This window comes from Lipophrys pholis (genome assembly GCF_963383615.2).
Source record: "Lipophrys pholis genome assembly, chromosome: 10".
In the NCBI taxonomy this organism is placed as follows: domain Eukaryota; kingdom Metazoa; phylum Chordata; class Actinopteri; order Blenniiformes; family Blenniidae; genus Lipophrys; species Lipophrys pholis.
Window position 1 is genome coordinate 17,654,479 of NC_137640.1, and position 19,330 is coordinate 17,673,808.

The 19,330-nt window shown below is 39.2% G+C and overlaps 2 protein-coding genes across 3 annotated transcripts; both read right to left on the bottom strand.

Moving 5' to 3' along the window:
* cist1 (colon, intestine and stomach enriched 1) lies at positions 1 to 7,532 on the bottom strand. The gene is made up of 4 exons (XM_080474047.1): positions 7,375 to 7,532; positions 5,190 to 5,498; positions 4,397 to 4,560; positions 1 to 2,039 (listed from the first exon to the last, which is right to left on the bottom strand). Exons 1-4 carry the CDS (start codon positions 7,436 to 7,438, stop codon positions 1,995 to 1,997), a joined length of 582 nt encoding a protein of 193 aa, XP_080330173.1. The 5' UTR covers positions 7,439 to 7,532; the 3' UTR covers positions 1 to 1,994.
* Positions 7,533 to 8,866: 1,334 nt separating this feature from the next.
* On the bottom strand, positions 8,867 to 16,880 carry mpv17l2 (MPV17 mitochondrial inner membrane protein like 2). 2 transcript variants are annotated; one of them, XM_080474269.1, is made up of 6 exons: positions 16,687 to 16,877; positions 15,356 to 15,576; positions 12,706 to 12,867; positions 12,305 to 12,381; positions 10,786 to 10,914; positions 8,867 to 10,054 (listed from the first exon to the last, which is right to left on the bottom strand). In XM_080474269.1, the coding sequence occupies exons 2-6, from the start codon at positions 15,543 to 15,545 to the stop codon at positions 9,956 to 9,958; spliced, it is 657 nt and encodes a 218-aa protein (XP_080330395.1). In that variant the 5' UTR covers positions 15,546 to 15,576; positions 16,687 to 16,877; the 3' UTR covers positions 8,867 to 9,955. The 2 variants fall into 2 exon arrangements, with proteins under 2 accessions (XP_080330395.1, XP_080330396.1); XM_080474270.1 differs by having other exon boundaries at positions 8,885 to 10,054; positions 16,815 to 16,880.
* Positions 16,881 to 19,330: the final 2,450 nt, after the last annotated feature.

Consider the following 19,330-nt stretch of genomic DNA (forward strand, 5'->3'; position numbering starts at 1 on the left):
GAGAGCAATATACTTTATTTCTATACACGGAAAAAGTTGTGTTCAGCTCATGAAAAATGGGAGCAAAAAATAAATTAATTGTTGCGTTGATTTTAAATTTCGTTTAAAATTCAGGGCAAACAAAGTTGAGTCAGTACATCAAAATGTCGTCTTTTTCAATTGGAAGCTGATGGTAGTGAACGGTACGTCACAATAGAGTCAGTGTCAACTTGTATCGGCACACTCGTCCATTTTGACTGTAGTGACCAGACCTGTAAGTCTTGACCTTCAGGGTCATCCCCTCCATTAAAGCCTCCAGACATAGGTTTATCTCTGCACTCGGACGTGTCTGGAAGAGGAAACTTGACATGTTTAAGTGTGACTGAAGACAACAGATAACAAGCTTAAGAAGGGGGAGGGGGGGTGGGGGGCGCCATGATAACTGCCTGGCCAAAACAACAAGAAGAAACAAGAAGAGCAACTTCAGAAAAATAAATCAAAGCAAACATTTTTAGAGTATATAGAGTATAACTTGCTGTATATGATTTTGTGGTAATCAGTCTAATTCTGAAAAGTCCTGAAAAAAACCATGATGCTAAACGTGGCCAGAATTTGTTTGCAGAAAAACTAGAAATATCCTCACTCAGCAAATTACTATGTTGGCTGGTAATTTGGGTAAAGTAATGTGGAACAGCCGCATTGCTACACAAACTAACCGCGTCTGTAAAGAATGAAAACTATTTTCCCCTCAGGCTGCAATTAAATGTGGGGAAATACAACCTTCCTGCAGGTTGGGTTAGGCCTCTTTGATAGGCTGAAGCGATCACGGTGTGTGATCTATAACAATTCTGTTTTGGCCACACGTTTTTGGCGCCCCTCTTATTTTTAAATTTCTATTAATATTCAGTTGGCAATCTGAGATGATGAACTGTTGAGCTGCGGATTACAAACATTAAGGAATGTGCAAAACAAAAAGGTATTAATTCAGAAGATTATCTCAGGCCTTAAAGTCATATTTCAGTCATGAGAGCCTGAAAAAAACTCCTGAATACTTTGTTATTCACACATGGAGATCTTCTTTAGATGACATGATATTTAGTACACGAATCTGTTCCACTGAGCAATAGAGGCATTGTATGAATATACATTTTATTTCCATATGTATGTATATGTATTTATTTGTATTATATGATATTTCGTCTGTCTGGTGTGTGTGTGTATTTCTGTGTGTGTACTGCTTCTGACAACACTGTGAATTTCTCCCCTGTGAGAAAAATAAAGGCATATCAACTAAACACAGCCCCCTCTCTCTCTGAATATGAAGGTTTACTGCTTTTAGCTTGAAGAGTCACATCATTTTGAAGTTTTATGATGACGTCTCTCTTCTTTTTCCCCTCAATCTTTACTTTCTGCAGTACAATACTATTCAGCTGATGCTCACCAGGGTCTGGTACCACAGTGTGGTCTTCCAACAGTGCTTTAATGCAGACAGAGGGTCTTGTAAGTAATCCAAAATAGTTGGAACACCAGAAAGGAATTAGAAGCACCTACGGTACATTCACGGTTTGATCGACCTCTATTGCGGGAGCAGGACAGCTTTTAGTCGTTAACCCATTACTTTTCAGTTTTGAGTGACCTTACCTCTTCAACCTCTAACCTCTGTATCATTTCAAACTATTCACTAGACTTCAGAGACAAAATGTAGGTTGATTTTCCCAATTAGAAAAAAAGACAAAGCATTAATCCAAGACCTGATCAAGTTTCCAAAATTAAATCAGTTGTAGTAAAAGAAATGATGGCCAAATGTCAAATCTGAGGTTGAAATTCTCCGCAGACTTTGACAAGAGTGCAATGTAAAGAGGTATGAGCACGAGAAAAAAACATTTGTGTGCCTTAAGTTGTTCTTGCTGCTGGAATAGACAACATGTCTGTGTTTTCTTCTGTCCAGACACACCAACGCTGTACAGCAGGCTGGCATCCTGCCGGCTGTTGGTGCCTTACGAGAACTTCTTGTTTCATTTTGAGTGCTGAGCAAAAGGCGACTCCTCATTCACTTTGCCCTGAAAACACAAGACAAAACATCCAAACAAAAGTTAAAAGAAACACACAGGTCATTCCGGTTTAGCTCAGGGTCTCAGTTTACGTTCACAATCGGAATGATAATTACTTACTTTACTTCTAAAGCTTCCCAGTGTTCAGAGTAGGAAGGTAATGTTTATAATACACTTTTGCAGATGTTACTACACTGATTACACTCCCCTGAATTTTGCAAATCAATATGTTGAAAAGACACATCTTTTTCTTAGAGGTGCTTTTAGATAAATCTGTTATATTTGTTTACCACTGCTGTTCAATTTGTGTCTTTTAGCTACTTTCATGTCTCTTATCATTTCACCTTAATTAAAAAATTGTATAAACTTTTTATTGCAATGTTGTTGTTTTTTTAAATATTCTGTCAGAATAAGTTTCAGTTTGGTACATTTTGTATTGCTTTGTGCCTTACTGAAACTTGATCAATTATTTTGCAATGCAGGCTCATATTGATATTAGTGCACACAATTTAGTTAAAAATATACAATAATTTTTGCAATAATGCAAAAAATATTACATTTTGAAAACGAAATAACCAAGTGTTTAAGGAATGTTGACATGATTTACATTTTGAAGACAACAGTGTTCTGATAACACACTCCTCAAGCAGTAGGAATAATAGTTGTTTTTAATATCACTCTTGTTAGGAAGGAGTGTTTTATACAGTTCCTTTTTTAGTGAACAAAGTTATTCTTGCTCAATGCTTGTTTTTCACTTTACATAATTACCTATAATTTCTAAAAGCGTTCAAGCCTCCCTTAGACAAAACATTAATATTATCAACAATATTATAAACCCAAATACTACAGAAATGAGTAAATAAGTGCACATCTTCTTTTTGGTGAGAAAGGGAATCTTGGTCATACTGTTACACTTGTCCTGTAATTCATTAACTCTGTTAGTTATGCTTCCCTCGTTCTGTGCTTATTTGGCAGATTCTGCTGCTTTCTTTTCATGCAGCTGGTCTTTTATTGTTTGAAATGCTCTTTCCACTGACGTAAAGCACACTTTGTTCTAATGCAGCACAATATCCTGAAAGATTTTTACTGCAACAATAAGTGTGAAACAAGGTTAATCTTTAATCTTCCCACTTTTTATTTTCTACGGAAATTGTCCAGAAAAAAAAAAGTTCATTATAAAATGCTGAGTGGGTGGTGTCACATATTGCTCTGAATATGTCTTAGCATTCTATTGACATGCATTCATTTCAATACCCAGGCAAGCCGTTGCATTGGACTTGTTTGCGCAGGTGTTCTCTTAAATGGCCTGTGTCCTGTCTGCACGTTCACCTGAAACGCTATCTGAAGACTCCAGGATGATGACGGTGTGGGAATAGCTGCTGACGCACTGATGCAGTGTTAATGATAAGCTTTCATGCCAACAGAAATATCTTAGTCATGACATGCTTGGCTCACCACTGTTATGTGGGACTTTTTTTCCCCCACAATGAAAAGCAGACTTCTTGTAAGTGTAAACGGAAGCGCGGCATACGACTGTTCATGCCTGTGGAGGAGTAAAAAAGGAGCACGGACAAAGACAACAAATGGTATTCAGAGTACCTGCCATGACCTGTCAGGTTTGACGGTATATTTACTTGTGCATGCCACTCCATGTCTATCCCAAAATTAGTAAGTGTGGCCCCCTGCTGGTAGAAATACTGGAACTGTCACTCACACCGGAAAGGACTTCATCACAGCACTTACTGTATATCTGTATTTGTGTATTAGCAACAGCTTTCTCTGACAAAATAAACATATATTGTTAAACCGTGGCTGTAGATACATAAACTGTTGAATAGAAATGTGTGCTCTTTCCAATTGGAGACGACTTTGATACCATTTTCAGAAAATCATTTGATATATTATGATGCTGCTAACGGGGACAAAACAATAATAGAAAACACATTGTGTTGCAAAAAATGGAATGTTAGCTACATACTGAACGATTCTTCATTGTCCTGAAAGAACAGAATAATTTGATATTTAATTATTTTGCAGATAGAACTGTTACCTAAATTAATTTAATTAAAAAACATAGTTGTATCTATAGCCTATGAGTTATATACTCATGTCAAGACTGTAAATAATTGTAATCATGTGTGTATGTGTGTGTGTGTGTGTGTGTGTGTGTGTGTGTGTGTGTGTGTGTGTGTGTGTGTGTGTGTGTGTGTGTGTGTGTGTGTGTGTGTGTGTGTGTGTGTGTGTGTGTGTGTGTGTGTGTGTGTGTGTGTGTGTGTGTGTGTGTGTGTGTGTATACATGAGTGTGGTTGAATGGATAGATGATCTGTTGTGATGTAAAATGCCGTGTTTCCCGTTCTCTGACTCACCAGGGGCATATCTTCCAGCCTCTCAAAGTTGGATCTGGGTGACCGAATGAATTTTAGCGCAGCAACCACAATCATAAGAGCAAAGATGACACAGAAGATGCAAATTACAGCCACAAGGCCGGGGTTTGCTTCCAAGTCGCTCTTTTCCCAGTCTTGTGAAAGAGCTGCCAGTGAAACAAAAAACACAAACATTACATGTGATTTGCCAAAACGTCTTTTTTTGGTAAATGAATTAAAACCAATCCCTTTATCTCCTACATCCCTTTAACCAACTTAAGGCAGGGAACATTCTGAACAGGCCACCAGTCCATCACAGACAAACACACATACTCACATTCACACCAATGGTTAATCAAAAATCACTAGTAACCCTCAAAGCATGCTCTTGTACTGTGGGAGGAAACCGGAGTACTGAAAGACTCAGGACACTCGATACAGAAAATCCCAGACTGTAACCAGAAATGATCTCACTGTAACACCAGAGTGATAACCACTACATAATACAGCCTGAAACTCAGGGAGTTACAAGGTCGCAATAAGAATTGAAATTAAGAAACAACACTAGCCCCACATAATCCTCATCACCCAAGTCAACATAGGGATGAAATGACACCTGTTAGATCAAAATTGTCTTGCACTTCACTTCACCACATACAAAAATCCTGCAATTCCTGATATCTTCTTGCTTAGCGAGATGCACAAATGCTGTTCATCAGTGTCATCAGATTTGCTCCAAAAATTCCCACTTCCTCACTTTGACAGAGCTTAGTGACATTTTAACAACTTGTCTAACCTGAGTCAGTTGTGTTTGTTGTGGTCGTTGACGTGACATCTGTTGAGATTGATGTAGCTGAAAGTGAAACTGTCTCCTCCTCTGGCGTCTGTTCTGTTTTTGTATTCGTAGAAAGAGTGGGTGTTTGTGTTGAAGCTGAAGTAGGAGTGACTGCTACGGTAGTCTTTTGCGGTGTTGTTGTTATTGTTGTCTGAGGTTGTGGTGCATTGGTGGTGGTTTGTGCAGCGGTGAATACATCTGGAGTGGTGAGGCGCGCTGTGCTTGCGGGGGCCTCCGTCCCCTGAGCGGCTCCAGAGGGAGTGCTGCTGCCTGAAAAGAGAGACAGCATGAAGGACAACGTGCTGATTCAAATCATTCACACCTGATTAAAGATTACACAAGTGGAGTGGGCACCCTAACAGGTTTAAAAAGCAAATGACATACTTTAGATGTTCATCTAAAAGTAGAGGTGACCATGAGACCAACTCTATTTTAAGATGATTTGACAGTGTTTAATGGTGGTACGAGCCGGGAAGCCGGTCCAGCAACAGGAAGCTTTGTTTAGCAGATTAACTTTGGTGTCTGTCAGCTGTTAGCAGCACATGAGACAACAATAATGTTTCCACCCGGGATGCCGTGACAACAGTTAGGTAGGAAGACCCGTACATTCAGATTCGGAGTCGAGTGAAATGAAATGTTGTCTTTTACTACCATATTTTATCTTTTCAATCATAAGATGACAGGGATATGTTGAGGAGTTGTCAATTTGTTTACTTTATCACCAGTCAGACGAGCATACAGTGACACTGAACATACCACAACAGCAGAAATGGCAGAGACAGGTTACAGTCCATATTTTGGGAAACAAAAGAGCAAGCTTGCTTGCCTCATTGCAAAAATTATAATACAACTTAAAGCTCTAATATCCATAGAAATCTGACTTTTTGTGTCAGAACAAAACATATATACCTCCATCATGACCTTCAGCATTACTTTATGAGCTCCCATAGTTGAATCTTGTGTAGGTGAAAAGAGGAACAAAATGGCTTCATAGTGGAAAAAGTGTTCCACATTCACTGAATAATTGATGGGTTTTTAAAAAAAAAAGTCAAATGTGTTAGAGATGATTGACGCATAACTGTGACGGTAAATAAATCAGTAATGCATAAAGGTTTGGACAATGTCTCTGATCTAAATATAGACAGGATACAATGATTTGAAATTTTCTTATTGATACAATAATGTATATTTCATGCACAACATGCAAACATAATATTTCTATTCACAAAACATATTTTGTCATTTTCAATTTGGTACCAATATATCTAAAAAAAAAAAAAAACTGGGACAGTTGCAGATGAAAAGTAAGCGGCACCAAATAATATTACCAGCCAGTTCTGTTTATTTGGTCATGGGACACTTCATTTCAGAGAGGCAGAGCCTCTCAGAAATTGACATGCAAATAAAATCTGCAAAAACACTTCACCCTAACCTTGTGGAAAATCTTCTGAAAAAAAACCCATTGTATGCAAATCCAAAATTTGTCATTGAACATCCACATCCACGTGCCTTGTGGACTGCATAGGAGAGACAATCATGTTGTTTAGAGCGCTCAATTCAAATAATCAATAATTGATTGAGAGTCATCAATAATGGTCATGTCACGAAAAGCATTAAAAACACTTAAAAATGAGGTTTTAAAATATTTCTAAAATTCCTTTAAAAGATTGTGTGATATGATCAAAAGCTGATTTATTTTGAGCGGGTAAACTTAAAGTGGATATGGATTGATTTGTCTGTTAATGAAATACGTTCTGCGTTGTGTAAATGAAGCGTACTTCTTTCCTGACCTTAGCTTGTACACTTATAATTTAACAAAGATAAAAGTATTTTTAATTTTGATCAAGCAAAAAAAAAAAAAAAAAAAGTTACATTAATGGTACTTAATGGGTCAAATGTTGGACGGATGAAGTTCAACTTTTAATGTATTCCTGACCTCAAATATAACTTCATGTAAGTCTTTTGAACATTTAAACGTATATAAGCAGTGACCTGTGCCAAATGCTGAGCTCAAACGGTCTCACAGTGGATCATTTCCCGTATGCATAAATTTGCATATATCCATGGGATTGTGACATAACATTAGAAATCCTAAATATACAGTACACACAGCTTCAACGGGTTGAAATGACATGTGGAAACTTACCACTGCAGACTGTCACTGCCGACAGGAGCACCAGGACACGAATGAGGCACGTCGCTGCAGTCATGGTGGGAGAGGAAATGGCTGACAGTCATATCAGTGAAACTCAAAACGCACACAGGTGACATCCTTGACTGCAGGATGTATTGAATGTCTGAGGTGGAGCGCTCTGAACACAGGCTGCAACATCTCAATGGCATGCCTTGCTTCTGGCAAGTCAGTCAATATTTAATCAAGGTGTATTTGCCTTAAGCGCCATCCCTCCTACTGACAGCTGCTGATCACCATTTTTACTCCAGAAGCAACTTGTGGCAGTGACCTTTACTCACGAACACTCAGGAAATGGTTCCCTGATGCACATGAAGGACATTTTATGGTATGTGCAACATTTAAAACTGGGCATCTTTTTCGCTGTTCATGTCGGCCACTGCAGCGCAATTTTATCCAGTCATCCCTCTGTCTTCTATACTGATATGTCCAGCTTTAGGGTTGTGGTGGGAAAGAGAGAAACTCAACTGAATATTGAGGGGGAAAAAAAGACTCACTCTCAATCCATCACAGAGCAAACAGAGAAACGCATTTTGGAGGAAACCAGACGGCTTGCAGAAAACCTATGCATGCACAGGGAGAACATGCAAAGTCCACAAAGAAAGGCTATAAGACTAGAAAGGAACAAGTGTTTTTCTCAATATTGGTGAGAGTAATAAACACGAGGCCACTGTGGACAAAATCACTGCAGGTAAAATGACTACGTTGCTATCAATTTAATAGTTTCAGAAGCTTGAAATATAGATGTCAGAACACATAAAAGTTTGAATGGTATTGAATCTGTGTTGACAAGATAAATGCAATCATTATTGTCAAGAAAATAGAACTGCCGGTACATCTGGGGTGAAATATAAAGTGACTGAAAAGAAAAAGGTGTCAAAGACTGCTGCTGCACAGCCAAATTGAAAATAAATAAACATCACAATTAAATTTAAAACACAGAAAAATTGAATCTAATCCTGGGTGTCGGGACAAAGCTGTTAAAATGTAAGTGCAATGTTGATGTTTGAGAGTTGCTCTATGAAGAGGAGATGCAGAAGAACTGGCAATTCTGACGAGATTATTGTCCATTGGCATTCACTTTACATTGCTATGGATTATAAACAATGATCACAAACGCTTTTCTTATTATTGTTTCCTCAGTAAAAGAAAGAAGAAAAAAAAAAACAGGCTCACTGAAGTGTTGGGAGGAGGAAACACATGGAGAACAATTGTTTTGGTAGAAAAACCTCAATCTTCTAACAACTGAGGGTCAATAAAAACATAATAAATAGATATAATCCCAAAACGCTTTTGTTTCATCCTCTCCCTTTTAAAAAGCACAAAGACTTTTTTCGAAGTACACAGCACACCAAACTGTACACACAAGCAGTTTACTAGTATGTTTTTTTTCCTTTGCTTGTTTATGAAGATTTGGAAGAAGACAAACGTCGGCAGGAGCAGAACTGCTGGTCCGTATGAAATACAGGAAGAAAGTCAGTCTTTCATTTATTTATTCAATCCATCTCTTTTAAATGACATATCTCAACATTTAGCAACACAAACCAGCAAAGACAAACCGAATGTCTCTAGCTTTAACTTCAGTGAAGTCCACCTTTTAACTTTACATTTTAAAACTCAAACACTTCCCGGAATGACAATCATGAGTCCAATTATTCATGGTGACCGAGGTTGAACGCAGTAGCAGAACCTATGTTGGATGGATACCCACGATATATACTGTTAAATTTCTCTTACTGAATGAACTGATAAGTTACCAAAGCTGCCTAAATAAAAAGTCGACGTTTAAATGAGCTAGTATGATACACAGTGTACTAGGTCAATCTTACAGTCTCTTTTATTCTCACAAGAAACACGTTCACACATAAATTTCTGCATCTTATGACAAAATAGAACAGCTTTTTAATTTAACAGAAACACATTCAAGCATCATTAAAAAAAAAATATATATACACCACAAATGGAATAATTAAATAGGAAAAGGTCACTTGGCACGCAGACAAATGAAGTACTGGACTACGCTTTAAGGCAAAGTTTACAGAGGATTACTTGGTCTGTTGCTAAATTCAGTCACCGAAACCGTTTCAAATTCCCGTACGCACGAGTCAGTCTGAACGTTCGGATGCGACACGAGAAGACAGATAAGACTTGATTACAAGTTTCTTGAAGGGGCTGTTTGTTGGCATTTTCAGGTTCCGAACTCCAGCTGAGGGCAGTGACGCAGCTTTTCGTCTCTGAACAGACGTCCAGGAGAGCACGGCATTCAGAGAAAAACAGAAAGCATTTCACAATAAAAATGCTCCAGACACGAAGGAGAAACGTGTTCCAGCAATTCAGCCTAAACATCACGACCTCCCCCGGCGCGTAGAAGCCGTCCGTTTAAAACTTGGGAGAGGGAAGAAAGAAGAGACAACCTGACGCATGTAACACAACAGTCTTGCAGCATTCTTTTTCCAGGAGAGGAACAAAGAAGTCCAAAAACATCCAAACATCTTTTGCCCATGAAGGACTTGGGAGGCGAGGATGAACTCTGCCTCTAAACCTTCTCCTGAAGGGGCTCAGGCGACTGGAGCGCCTTGGTCGGTGTATCTTGATCACTGCTGTCTGACGCCGGCTCGGTGAGCTGGCCGTCCTCCTGTCAACGCAACACAAACCAATTCAATTGTAACAATTTTACTATTCCGGCCGATGAACGAGTGGTGGAATATGACACACAATAAAATGAGGTTTCAAAAGCCTGATATTTTTAAAGTTTAGAATATATTATTTTAGATAGCTTCTTTGCAATACAATCAAGAGGCAGAATTTGGCTTGTTCACCTTTTAAAGCGAAGCTCGTTCACGACACTGATCAAACTCATTCCTTTGTAAGACTGACACTGATGATATAACTTAGATCTGTTGGTTTAATGTTCAGAGTGAAAGAGTTCAGCGTCCAGACAGAAAACACTCAGATATCTGTGGTGGTGACCGAGGAAATGAAAAGCTCGGTGTCTGTGGATAGCGTGGATTTTAAGTCCGGGGACGTTTCGCAACTACCGTGACAGAAATGTGTTTTTAGTACTACAGAGGATAACGCGCTCGAACGCTCCAGAGGGCTTTGCAAAACTATCTGAGGATTAAGGAAGGTGGAGAACCTCGGACGTTCCTTATCCATATCGAAACAATCATTTCAGAATTGAAATATTGGATTCTTCAGGTAACAGAGGCCCAGTAACAACAGTGTAGAAAATGTGTCCAAATATCTGCTGACATAATTCTTCTTTAAATATCGTTCAGCTCATGTAAATCAGTACATTGAAACACAAAACAAATGAAACTACCTCGGCAATATTGAGACGCATGTGATGCAGTGAGAAACACTTACTCTGTGTTTGAGGTAGGAGAGGTAGGTATCCCATCCTAAAGTGATAAAGTTGATGTACACGACTCGAAATTTGGGCGAGAGGAAGTAGAAGTTGACCATCTGTGCCGCGGGCCAGATGCACCAGTCAGCCTGTCACCGCACACAGACGTGATTCCAGCGTGAACAGAGGAGGAAGGATTAACATAATTACCATCACGAATGGCCGAAGCAGGGGAGCAGACGGTCAACAAGAGGCTGCATCGGCGTTGGTTACTACTTGGCTCAAGAGCAACCATAATGTCGTTTTTTAGAAATCTAACACAGATAAGAACCAAGCAATTTTGTTTAGATCATTTATGTGGAATTTGTGTGTAGGACAGAAAGCATTCAGTAACATAAAAAACTCAAGTACTTGTTGTTTTTTCTGTTCCATCCTTTTCCATTCAAACTTGTAAAAACTCCAAAATAGAACAAAAACAAATCAATGAAAAAAAGTCAACATTTACTTTATTCGGACACTTCTTTTGTTACACAAAGTATGCAAGTATTATGCTGTATGTCAATCTCTTGGCTTTTTTTTTTTTTTTTTTTTAGAACAATGATGGACTTTCTGATGTTTTCACAGGTTCATCAAAACACTGGAGCTCAAGGTTATAAAGCTGCTTTGCAGTGAATTTCCTGTCGAGTATCAAACTCTCCATTTGTGTTACTTTGAACTACCTCCTCTTTGGATCGAAAAACTGCAGAAAAAAACCTTTTCGCTGGCAGCTCGATGTGCTAATGCGAGGTATAAATGCTAAAGTACATGGGGCAATAAATGGCACTATATTTGCAATGGATATAGAAACATATGAAATTAGGAAATAACTGACATGTTTGTTGAAATGTGTATTTATTTTATAAACTTGATTTTAGGAGTAAATGAACCTGAGTTATTCTCTTATTTTGAAGAAATTAACAAGGTTACTCTGTGTGGCTTGTATCTGACATTGTGTGAAAAAGAAAAAGGGCATTCTCTCTATTTCTTTGACGGTCTGCATTACAGTCTGCTTCAAAAACCGGATTTACTTGGTTTTGCCTGCAGATGCAGTCCGATGCAGGTCTGTTATGGAGTTTATGGGAAATGTTTTATTCTTGTGTTGTTTGACTAGTGAACATGTCGAGTATCAAATACATCACAAATGAAACCAAAATAAAAATCTGAACAGCAAAACCGTGCGTGGAACTGTTTTCTTGTCTCTCCAACAAGGACAGATGTGTTTGTTGTTTGCGTCGCCGCCTCCTCACGTGTGACAGAGACAACGTGCCACAGTGGCGTCCTCAACCGACTGAAGACAATGGCAATGAGGGGCAACGCCGCCAAACTGGAGCTCAACATCAAACTGTCAATAGTTGCACCGTCGAAATGTTTGACGTGGAATAAATACAAGCTGGTGTGAAGCATTTACGGCTGATTCGTCATCACATGCCTCGCGCTCGATGAGCCAGTAAAGTGTCTACGTGTGCACTTGATCTGCCGCCCCACCGCTGATGGACTCACCTTATAAAACTCCCAGAACTTTTCTTTGAACTCTGCCCACCCGTCCGATAAAGAGCGTCCCTCCATGAGGTCCATTCCTGCCATAAACCAGAGTCGTTTGTCGGATGTGCGTCAGTGCCACACTTCATTAAAACACAGCCTCAGATAAGACGAGAGACCGGAGCGGCAACAGAATCACCTTTGAACTCCTATCCAGCTTTGATGAAGAAATATGTGCAGACAGTCTTACATAACTCAAGTCTTCATATGCAACCTTTGATTCTATCATCGACTACATGCATGCAACTCACCCAGGAAACTCATTTCGTATTCATATCCACAACCAAAAAAAGACCTTAAACTATTGTACGGATTGCAGGAACAGGGAGACGCCTGATTGGAGCTGATCAACGAATGCTCACCTAAGAAGTACCACATCCCCAGTGTTGGCGAGGCGACCACCTGGTCCACCAGGACCTTCTTGCACAAGGTGCTTGCAGCTTTTCCCACGTACACTTTGTCCAGCCAGCTGTACCAGTAGTGTAGCAGTGGACCCATGGAGCAGCCCACCACACACATGCGACCTTCGCAGTGGAAAAAGAAAAGCAGAGTTCCTGAACGAGAGACGCTCAAGATACGTGATGGACTTATTTATTGACAAAACACTCATTTCAAGTTTAAATTTCCTTCATTTTTCCTGATCCTTTTAATGAGACCAGACTGGAGACTTCTCTGTTGTGTTTCTGTCGCTTTTATGCCACTTCCAAAAATGTCATTTTAAAAGTGTACCCCATGAGCACCAGCTATATAAATATAAGCCTCAGTACGAGATATATATTTTTGTGAATGCTATTCTTAACACACATTAGAGTTTAAAAAAAAACCAAATGCTTAGAAAACTAGAATGTCTCAATAAATAATAAACAAATAAACTATGATAAATATTCAAGCCTTTTTGGTTTAATTTTAACTGATACATAATGAAAAATCTAAAAAAATAACGTCAGACTTAATAATAAGTCTGGTGGACTGTGAGCAGACAACTCACTGCGTGTTGCTCTGCAGGCATGCGGCTCAAGCAGCAGAGACAGAGAACTCACATGAGGAGCCGGAGCTGCCGTATGGAGAACTGTCAGCTTAAAGCAAAGCGCTTCAGAAACGTGCCACACGGGTTTCACCACAACCAGCGATCATCAAAGAAAATTGTCAAATTATTCACCGATACTTGATTATATGAAACAAAAAGAAGTGACATTTGTGCTTATTCGTGAGTTATGAAGCTAATAAAGGATTTAAACTAAACGTCTGTCTCACACGACCACATACACCAAATCCACTTCTTGACAGATCGTAGCAGTATAATATGGCGTTTGGCTGGCCTCCTGTTTCAGTCTTTCTTGGGGGGATATCTCAGGGCGAGCAGTTATTAGGCAAGTATTAGTGTGCAGAGTTATTAGGCAACTCAATAAAAGATTTCTCCATCTCACTTGTTTGTTTTCATCTGTAAGAGATAAAAATGAACAGACAACAAATAAATTTACAAATGAAGGTTTCTAATATTTCCGCACAAAAAAAAAACCTTCTCAATAAGGTGTAAGCCAGTTGAGGAAGGAATCTGTATCACGTTCCTGTCATCTTTAAGGTCTTTACTGTAAAACCATGCAGCGGAGCACTTTTATGCCTTGTGCTGGAGAGAAATCATGGTCTTCTTGAAAGGTGAAGGCTGGTTTCTGTACCACTGCTTGGAGGAAATGTCCTTTAATCACTGGCAGTAGATCTGGGAGTTGATCTTCAACCCAAAAAGGAAGCTCATCTCTAATGATAGCGGCCACCACCAGAAACCTCCCATGCAGGAGCTTTGTGCCCATCAATGATCCAGTCATGAGTCATTTCATCCCGTCTATAAAACCTTTGTGAAACATGCCTTCAATTATTACTTCGCATTTCAATGGCGGTAGGATTTCAGCCTTCCTTACCGCGGCCATGTCTCTGAGCACAGAACACCTTGTACTTCTCGGTGCTCCAGGTAGGTCACAGGTGTGGAACATGCCAGCATTGGAGGACAATGGCTTCGTTTGGCTTCATGCTTCATTGTTCATAAATCTGTGGCAATTTTGGGGGGTTTTTGTTCTTTCCCTATGTATATTTTCTGACCTTGATGACTTTTTGCAGCAAAACGTTTACAAGTTCTGTGATCGCGACCCAATGTCTTAACAGTATCAAGTGTGTTGTACCCCTCTGAATTTCTTTTTTTTTTTAACTATTTTTGACTCTTCAGAGATAGTCAAATCCCTTTTTCAGCCCATTGTGCAGCAGAAGAATCTGTCTAATAACTACGCACACCTCGATATAAAGTGTTGATCTCCTGAGGACACGAATACACGTCACCGATTGTTCTCAAATCCAATAAGCACTCATATTAATACAGCTTGGAGTTGGAAAATATGCAAATATGCATAAAAAATGATGTTGTGAAAATACTCACTTACCTAATAATTGTGCACACAGTGAATTATGAGCTACTTTGTTGCATGTACTGTTCCAAGTATCTCAAATCACTTGCAAAAGTGGAATTCATAGTTGTCCACGGTGACTTGTGTACTTGTTGATTTTTTTTCCCTCCCTCCACGAATACAACACAACACTTGCACTTTAACAAATTCTCGATGACATGGAGTGACCTGTGGCTGTGCAGTGGTTGAGGAACAATGGCGCAGATTCTGTCAGCGTGCAAGACTCAAGTACACAACTACAAATTCCACCTTTCCAAGCGCTCAAACCTTTCTCACGTTTGTAGTTGTTTGTAGTTCTGTAGCCATATTTTCTCACAGAAACCTTGCTGGTTGCCATGAGTACATAGACAGATTACTTGAATTGATTGCTGTTGAGATTTATCTTTGATTGTCCCCATGAAATCTTAGTAATTCACAGTACTAACATTTCATGGGGACACACAGGACAGAAGAAGCTATCGGAATCACTCAAGTTACGCAAATTCAAAAACATATCAGCCAACCTAAAAATGAACCAAATGAATAAAGTGAACAAAACTTTTTTCTCTTTCTCTCTCACCTGTCCTCTTCCAGTCCCTGATTCTTTCTGGGTGTCTGCGGATCTCACGGCTCTGCTGCAGGGTATCGCCGAGCCCCAGCATGACTCCTCCGCTCAGGGTGTTGGTGAGCAGCAGGTAGCGGCCCTGGAAGAGAGGCCTCCAGGAGAACCGTATGCGCACCAGAAAGTCTTTACCCGCCCGGGGAAGCATGACGATTGGACCCCAGAGAGCGTGCTATCATCTGCACAAGAAAGTGGTCTCAGTTTCTATGTTGCTTTTATTCATGAAACACACAGTTCCTTATGACACGACTCACATTTGCTCTTTTCTTTGCTTGGTGGAGTAAAATAATTACACGCCAGCTGGACAAATTGAAAGAGGGCTAAGACTATTAAATAATTCCCTCCGTCCAGGCCTGGTGCAACACATTTATTCATCATAAAAGACTTACTCAAATTTGAAAATTTTAGCAGACAAGAAATCGATCCATTTGCCGCTTAATTAACAGAGATTTAATTGAAAAAGCAGATCATTCGGGTCTTTGAAACAGATCAAATATGTCCGAAATTCTTGTTGGATGATTCTTTGGAAACACTTTAGTGGATTTAAATGGGAATAAATAACTACCATAAACAAGGAAGATCAATTCAAATTCAAATCAATGTTAGTGATTCATTCATAAAGATTGAATCTATATATTGTTTTAAATCATTATAATGAAAGCATTGTTTTTTCTGATTTCCAACAGATATTTGTTCTCCTCCAACAGCACAAGTCAGACCTCCTGTTATTGAAGTTAACATGAACAGGCCTGTAATCCTATTCTATAATCCAGGGACAAACCACATAACATTTTTAATGATTATAAGGGAATACGTTCTGAAACACGCACAACAGTCAAGAAGACTTGCGTTAAATTCCGTGTCCATCTGAGTGGTGCTGGCACCACCATGTGATACTGACTGCCCTTATGTGTTGAGCAGTCAAAACTAAAATATGGTTAACTGAAGCTGGAAGTTTATGTTAAGCCTAAATTGTGATTATCTAGTCCAGACCTGAGCTGTCAACATTAAATCTCATAAGAATCCATTGACAAATATTTATGGAACGTGTGCATTGATTCATAACTTTCACAGCAGGAAGAGGGACTGTGAGTTAGGTTTCCTTTAACTTTACCTCTTCACTGCAGACACAACGGTGTCATATAAACCGTTGCCATTAGGTTGGTTAGTTTAAAACTGGACTGAAGAACTACGCTTCCATTGTATGGGGAGATTTAATGTTTGATTTCAATGAAAAGGCTGACATTGACCCCTGCGTACTCAACTCACACCGAGAACATTAAACTAACCCGTGAGAAGTGAAACTGAGCCGGTGTCACGAGCAAGTCCGTCTCCCCACAGACGCGCGTTCCAATTTATCCAATTCTCGCTGAAATACTGCCAATAAATCCACTTTCACCCGCTACATGGAGCCTACCTGACCAGAACGAGCCGGGGAAAGAGTACGGAGTAGACACATGTCTTACGTTGAGCGCTGTGTGACGTCAGATCCTCTGATGCAATGTTACAAATATTTGATCGCCATCTGCCGGTGAGGAGGAACATTACAGCCACATTAAATGAAGTTTTTTTCCTATTCGAACAGGAATCATATTATTCTCTATATTATCAAACTGTTGGAAAAATAGTTACCTGTTGACTGAACTCTGATCTTGATCAGCACAGCTGGCCTAGACGGTCAAAGAACATGGCTAGTAAACTGGAGAAATAATTTTAAAAGGAGGCCACTGCTTCAGGTCCTGAGCATCTGATCACCTCAGTGAGGTCTTATGCATGTCCCATACCCATGGACAATTATGGGTTATTCTGAGGCTACACTGTATTGTATATTGCACATTTCAGACTTTTTAACCTCTATATCTAAATTATTATGGCACTCTTTTTCTTCATCTATGATTTTTTTTATTCAGATTTCTATTTTTGTGATATATTTTATTTTATTTTATTTTATTTTATTTTATTTTATTCCGGGATGATATATGTCTACACCATAGAAGAGCAAGCGATATGAAATTTTCATTCCATTGTGGGTCTTGTATGTACAGTAGAATTGACAATTAAGCTCATTTTGACTTTAACTTTGACTTTGACATATTCACTGCACTGACTCACTGTTAGCACAATCCCACTGTGCAACAAAAAAACGAAAGATTTTTTTTTTCTATTTACACCACTGATAAGTCATTGTTACATAAATAGATTTACTTTAGACGTTAAAAAAAAGAGCTCTTCATGAGTGCAGAATGGCCCAGTAGTAAAACTGTCATTATTGAAATTACATAGAGGCAAGGAAATGTGACTGAAGAAGCATAAAACACACATGTGTGTCTCACAATCATGTTCAGAAATTAATGCAAGGCTGAGTAAGCAACTTATACAATTCACCACTATGTATGCCTCAAAGACTGACAAAGTAGTTATTTTAGCACTAAGCATTGGCTTTTTCTTTTACAAAATAGAGGTTTTGTTAGACTGGGTCTTTTGGATAGTTTCAATAATGTGGTGAAGCTCCATCATATAATTGGAACAATTGTAATCACAGTGTTTGATAGAGCTTTAAAAATGGATGCATGTCTGTTTTAAGCAAAAGACACAATTTTTTTCAAAATCCTAAGAGAAAAACGATTTGATCATGCCTGGTCAAATATTGTGACGTGACTGCTCGTCACTGAACTAGATGAATACATATTCCATTAGCAAAGATACTGTCAAGCAAAACAAGAGAAAGTGGAAGATAAATACACCAAAGGACAAATACAAAAAGAATTAATGTTGTATTTATGTATGGAACAATGTCAAGGCTGCTCAGTTCAATGGGTCTGGATATATTGTGAAGAGTTCTCTGTGAAGCCAATCTATGGTCGGCTGTTTCAATTTGATTTCAAGTGTGCTGACAAATATCCATTTGCAGCAACAAGAACACAGAAGAAGCAGACATCCTGTTTCACTACACTGCAGGGGTGTTCACTTAAGGGAGGCTGATCCTCCCCTATCGCCATGAGGAGAGGAACACAAATAATAATTAAATAAATAAATCATATTTGTGTGCCCGCAAGCTCTATGAATGACATGTATTCGGAATCTGATTGTCCATCAACAATCCTCACATCCACAGAATATGCATTGCTTAGACGTTATTACATAGCTTCATGTATATCAATAACATATTTAGTTGTTCCGATTTGACATTAAACTGCAGTAAAAGCACAGCAGGTGTACACAGTCAATACCTCAGCATCATAGCGGGGGGGGGGGGGGGGGGGGGATACTGTGCTCACAGAGTTGTCTTCTTTTATACAGAACTATAGAACCATGCAGTTTAAACTTGTGTGTTTTGTAGGTGCATAATGAGTGATAAACTATTCCGCTGCAACAAAAATAATAAGGACAAATAAACCTCTCTCATTATTAAAGGATCGAATAGTTACCCTATACAATTTTAAATCTGCTTCTGAATTAAAGTCTCTGATATCAGTGGACAAAAAGTTTTCATCACTCATCAATAAAAATAGTCTAATGTTAAAGATTCCCACATTTGTCTTCATACCAATAATTCACTGAAACTAATTGCTCGAGCTATAGTGTGTTGGTTTAGAGTTTAATTCCTTGCGAAGCACTGTGAAACGCCTTGTGTCTGAATGCTTCTCTATAGATACATTTGCCTTGCACTGCCGAGAGTGACTGTGATTGATTTACTGTGCTGTGGTTTCCTTGATGACACGGGGTGTCTGTTATTTGGTGAAAATAGCAGCAGTGGTTACCGCTGACCTCCAGATCAATTATTCAGCCTCCCGGGCTGGGCTCATCAATAATAAAGGGCAGGTTAGGCGTTTGAGGTGAGACGTTTCTGGACGTGTGTTAAAATCCGTCTTCCGGTTTGTCAGAAGGGCTGTCAATCAAAACACTGCCCCTGAAGTCCCGCCCACGTATCAT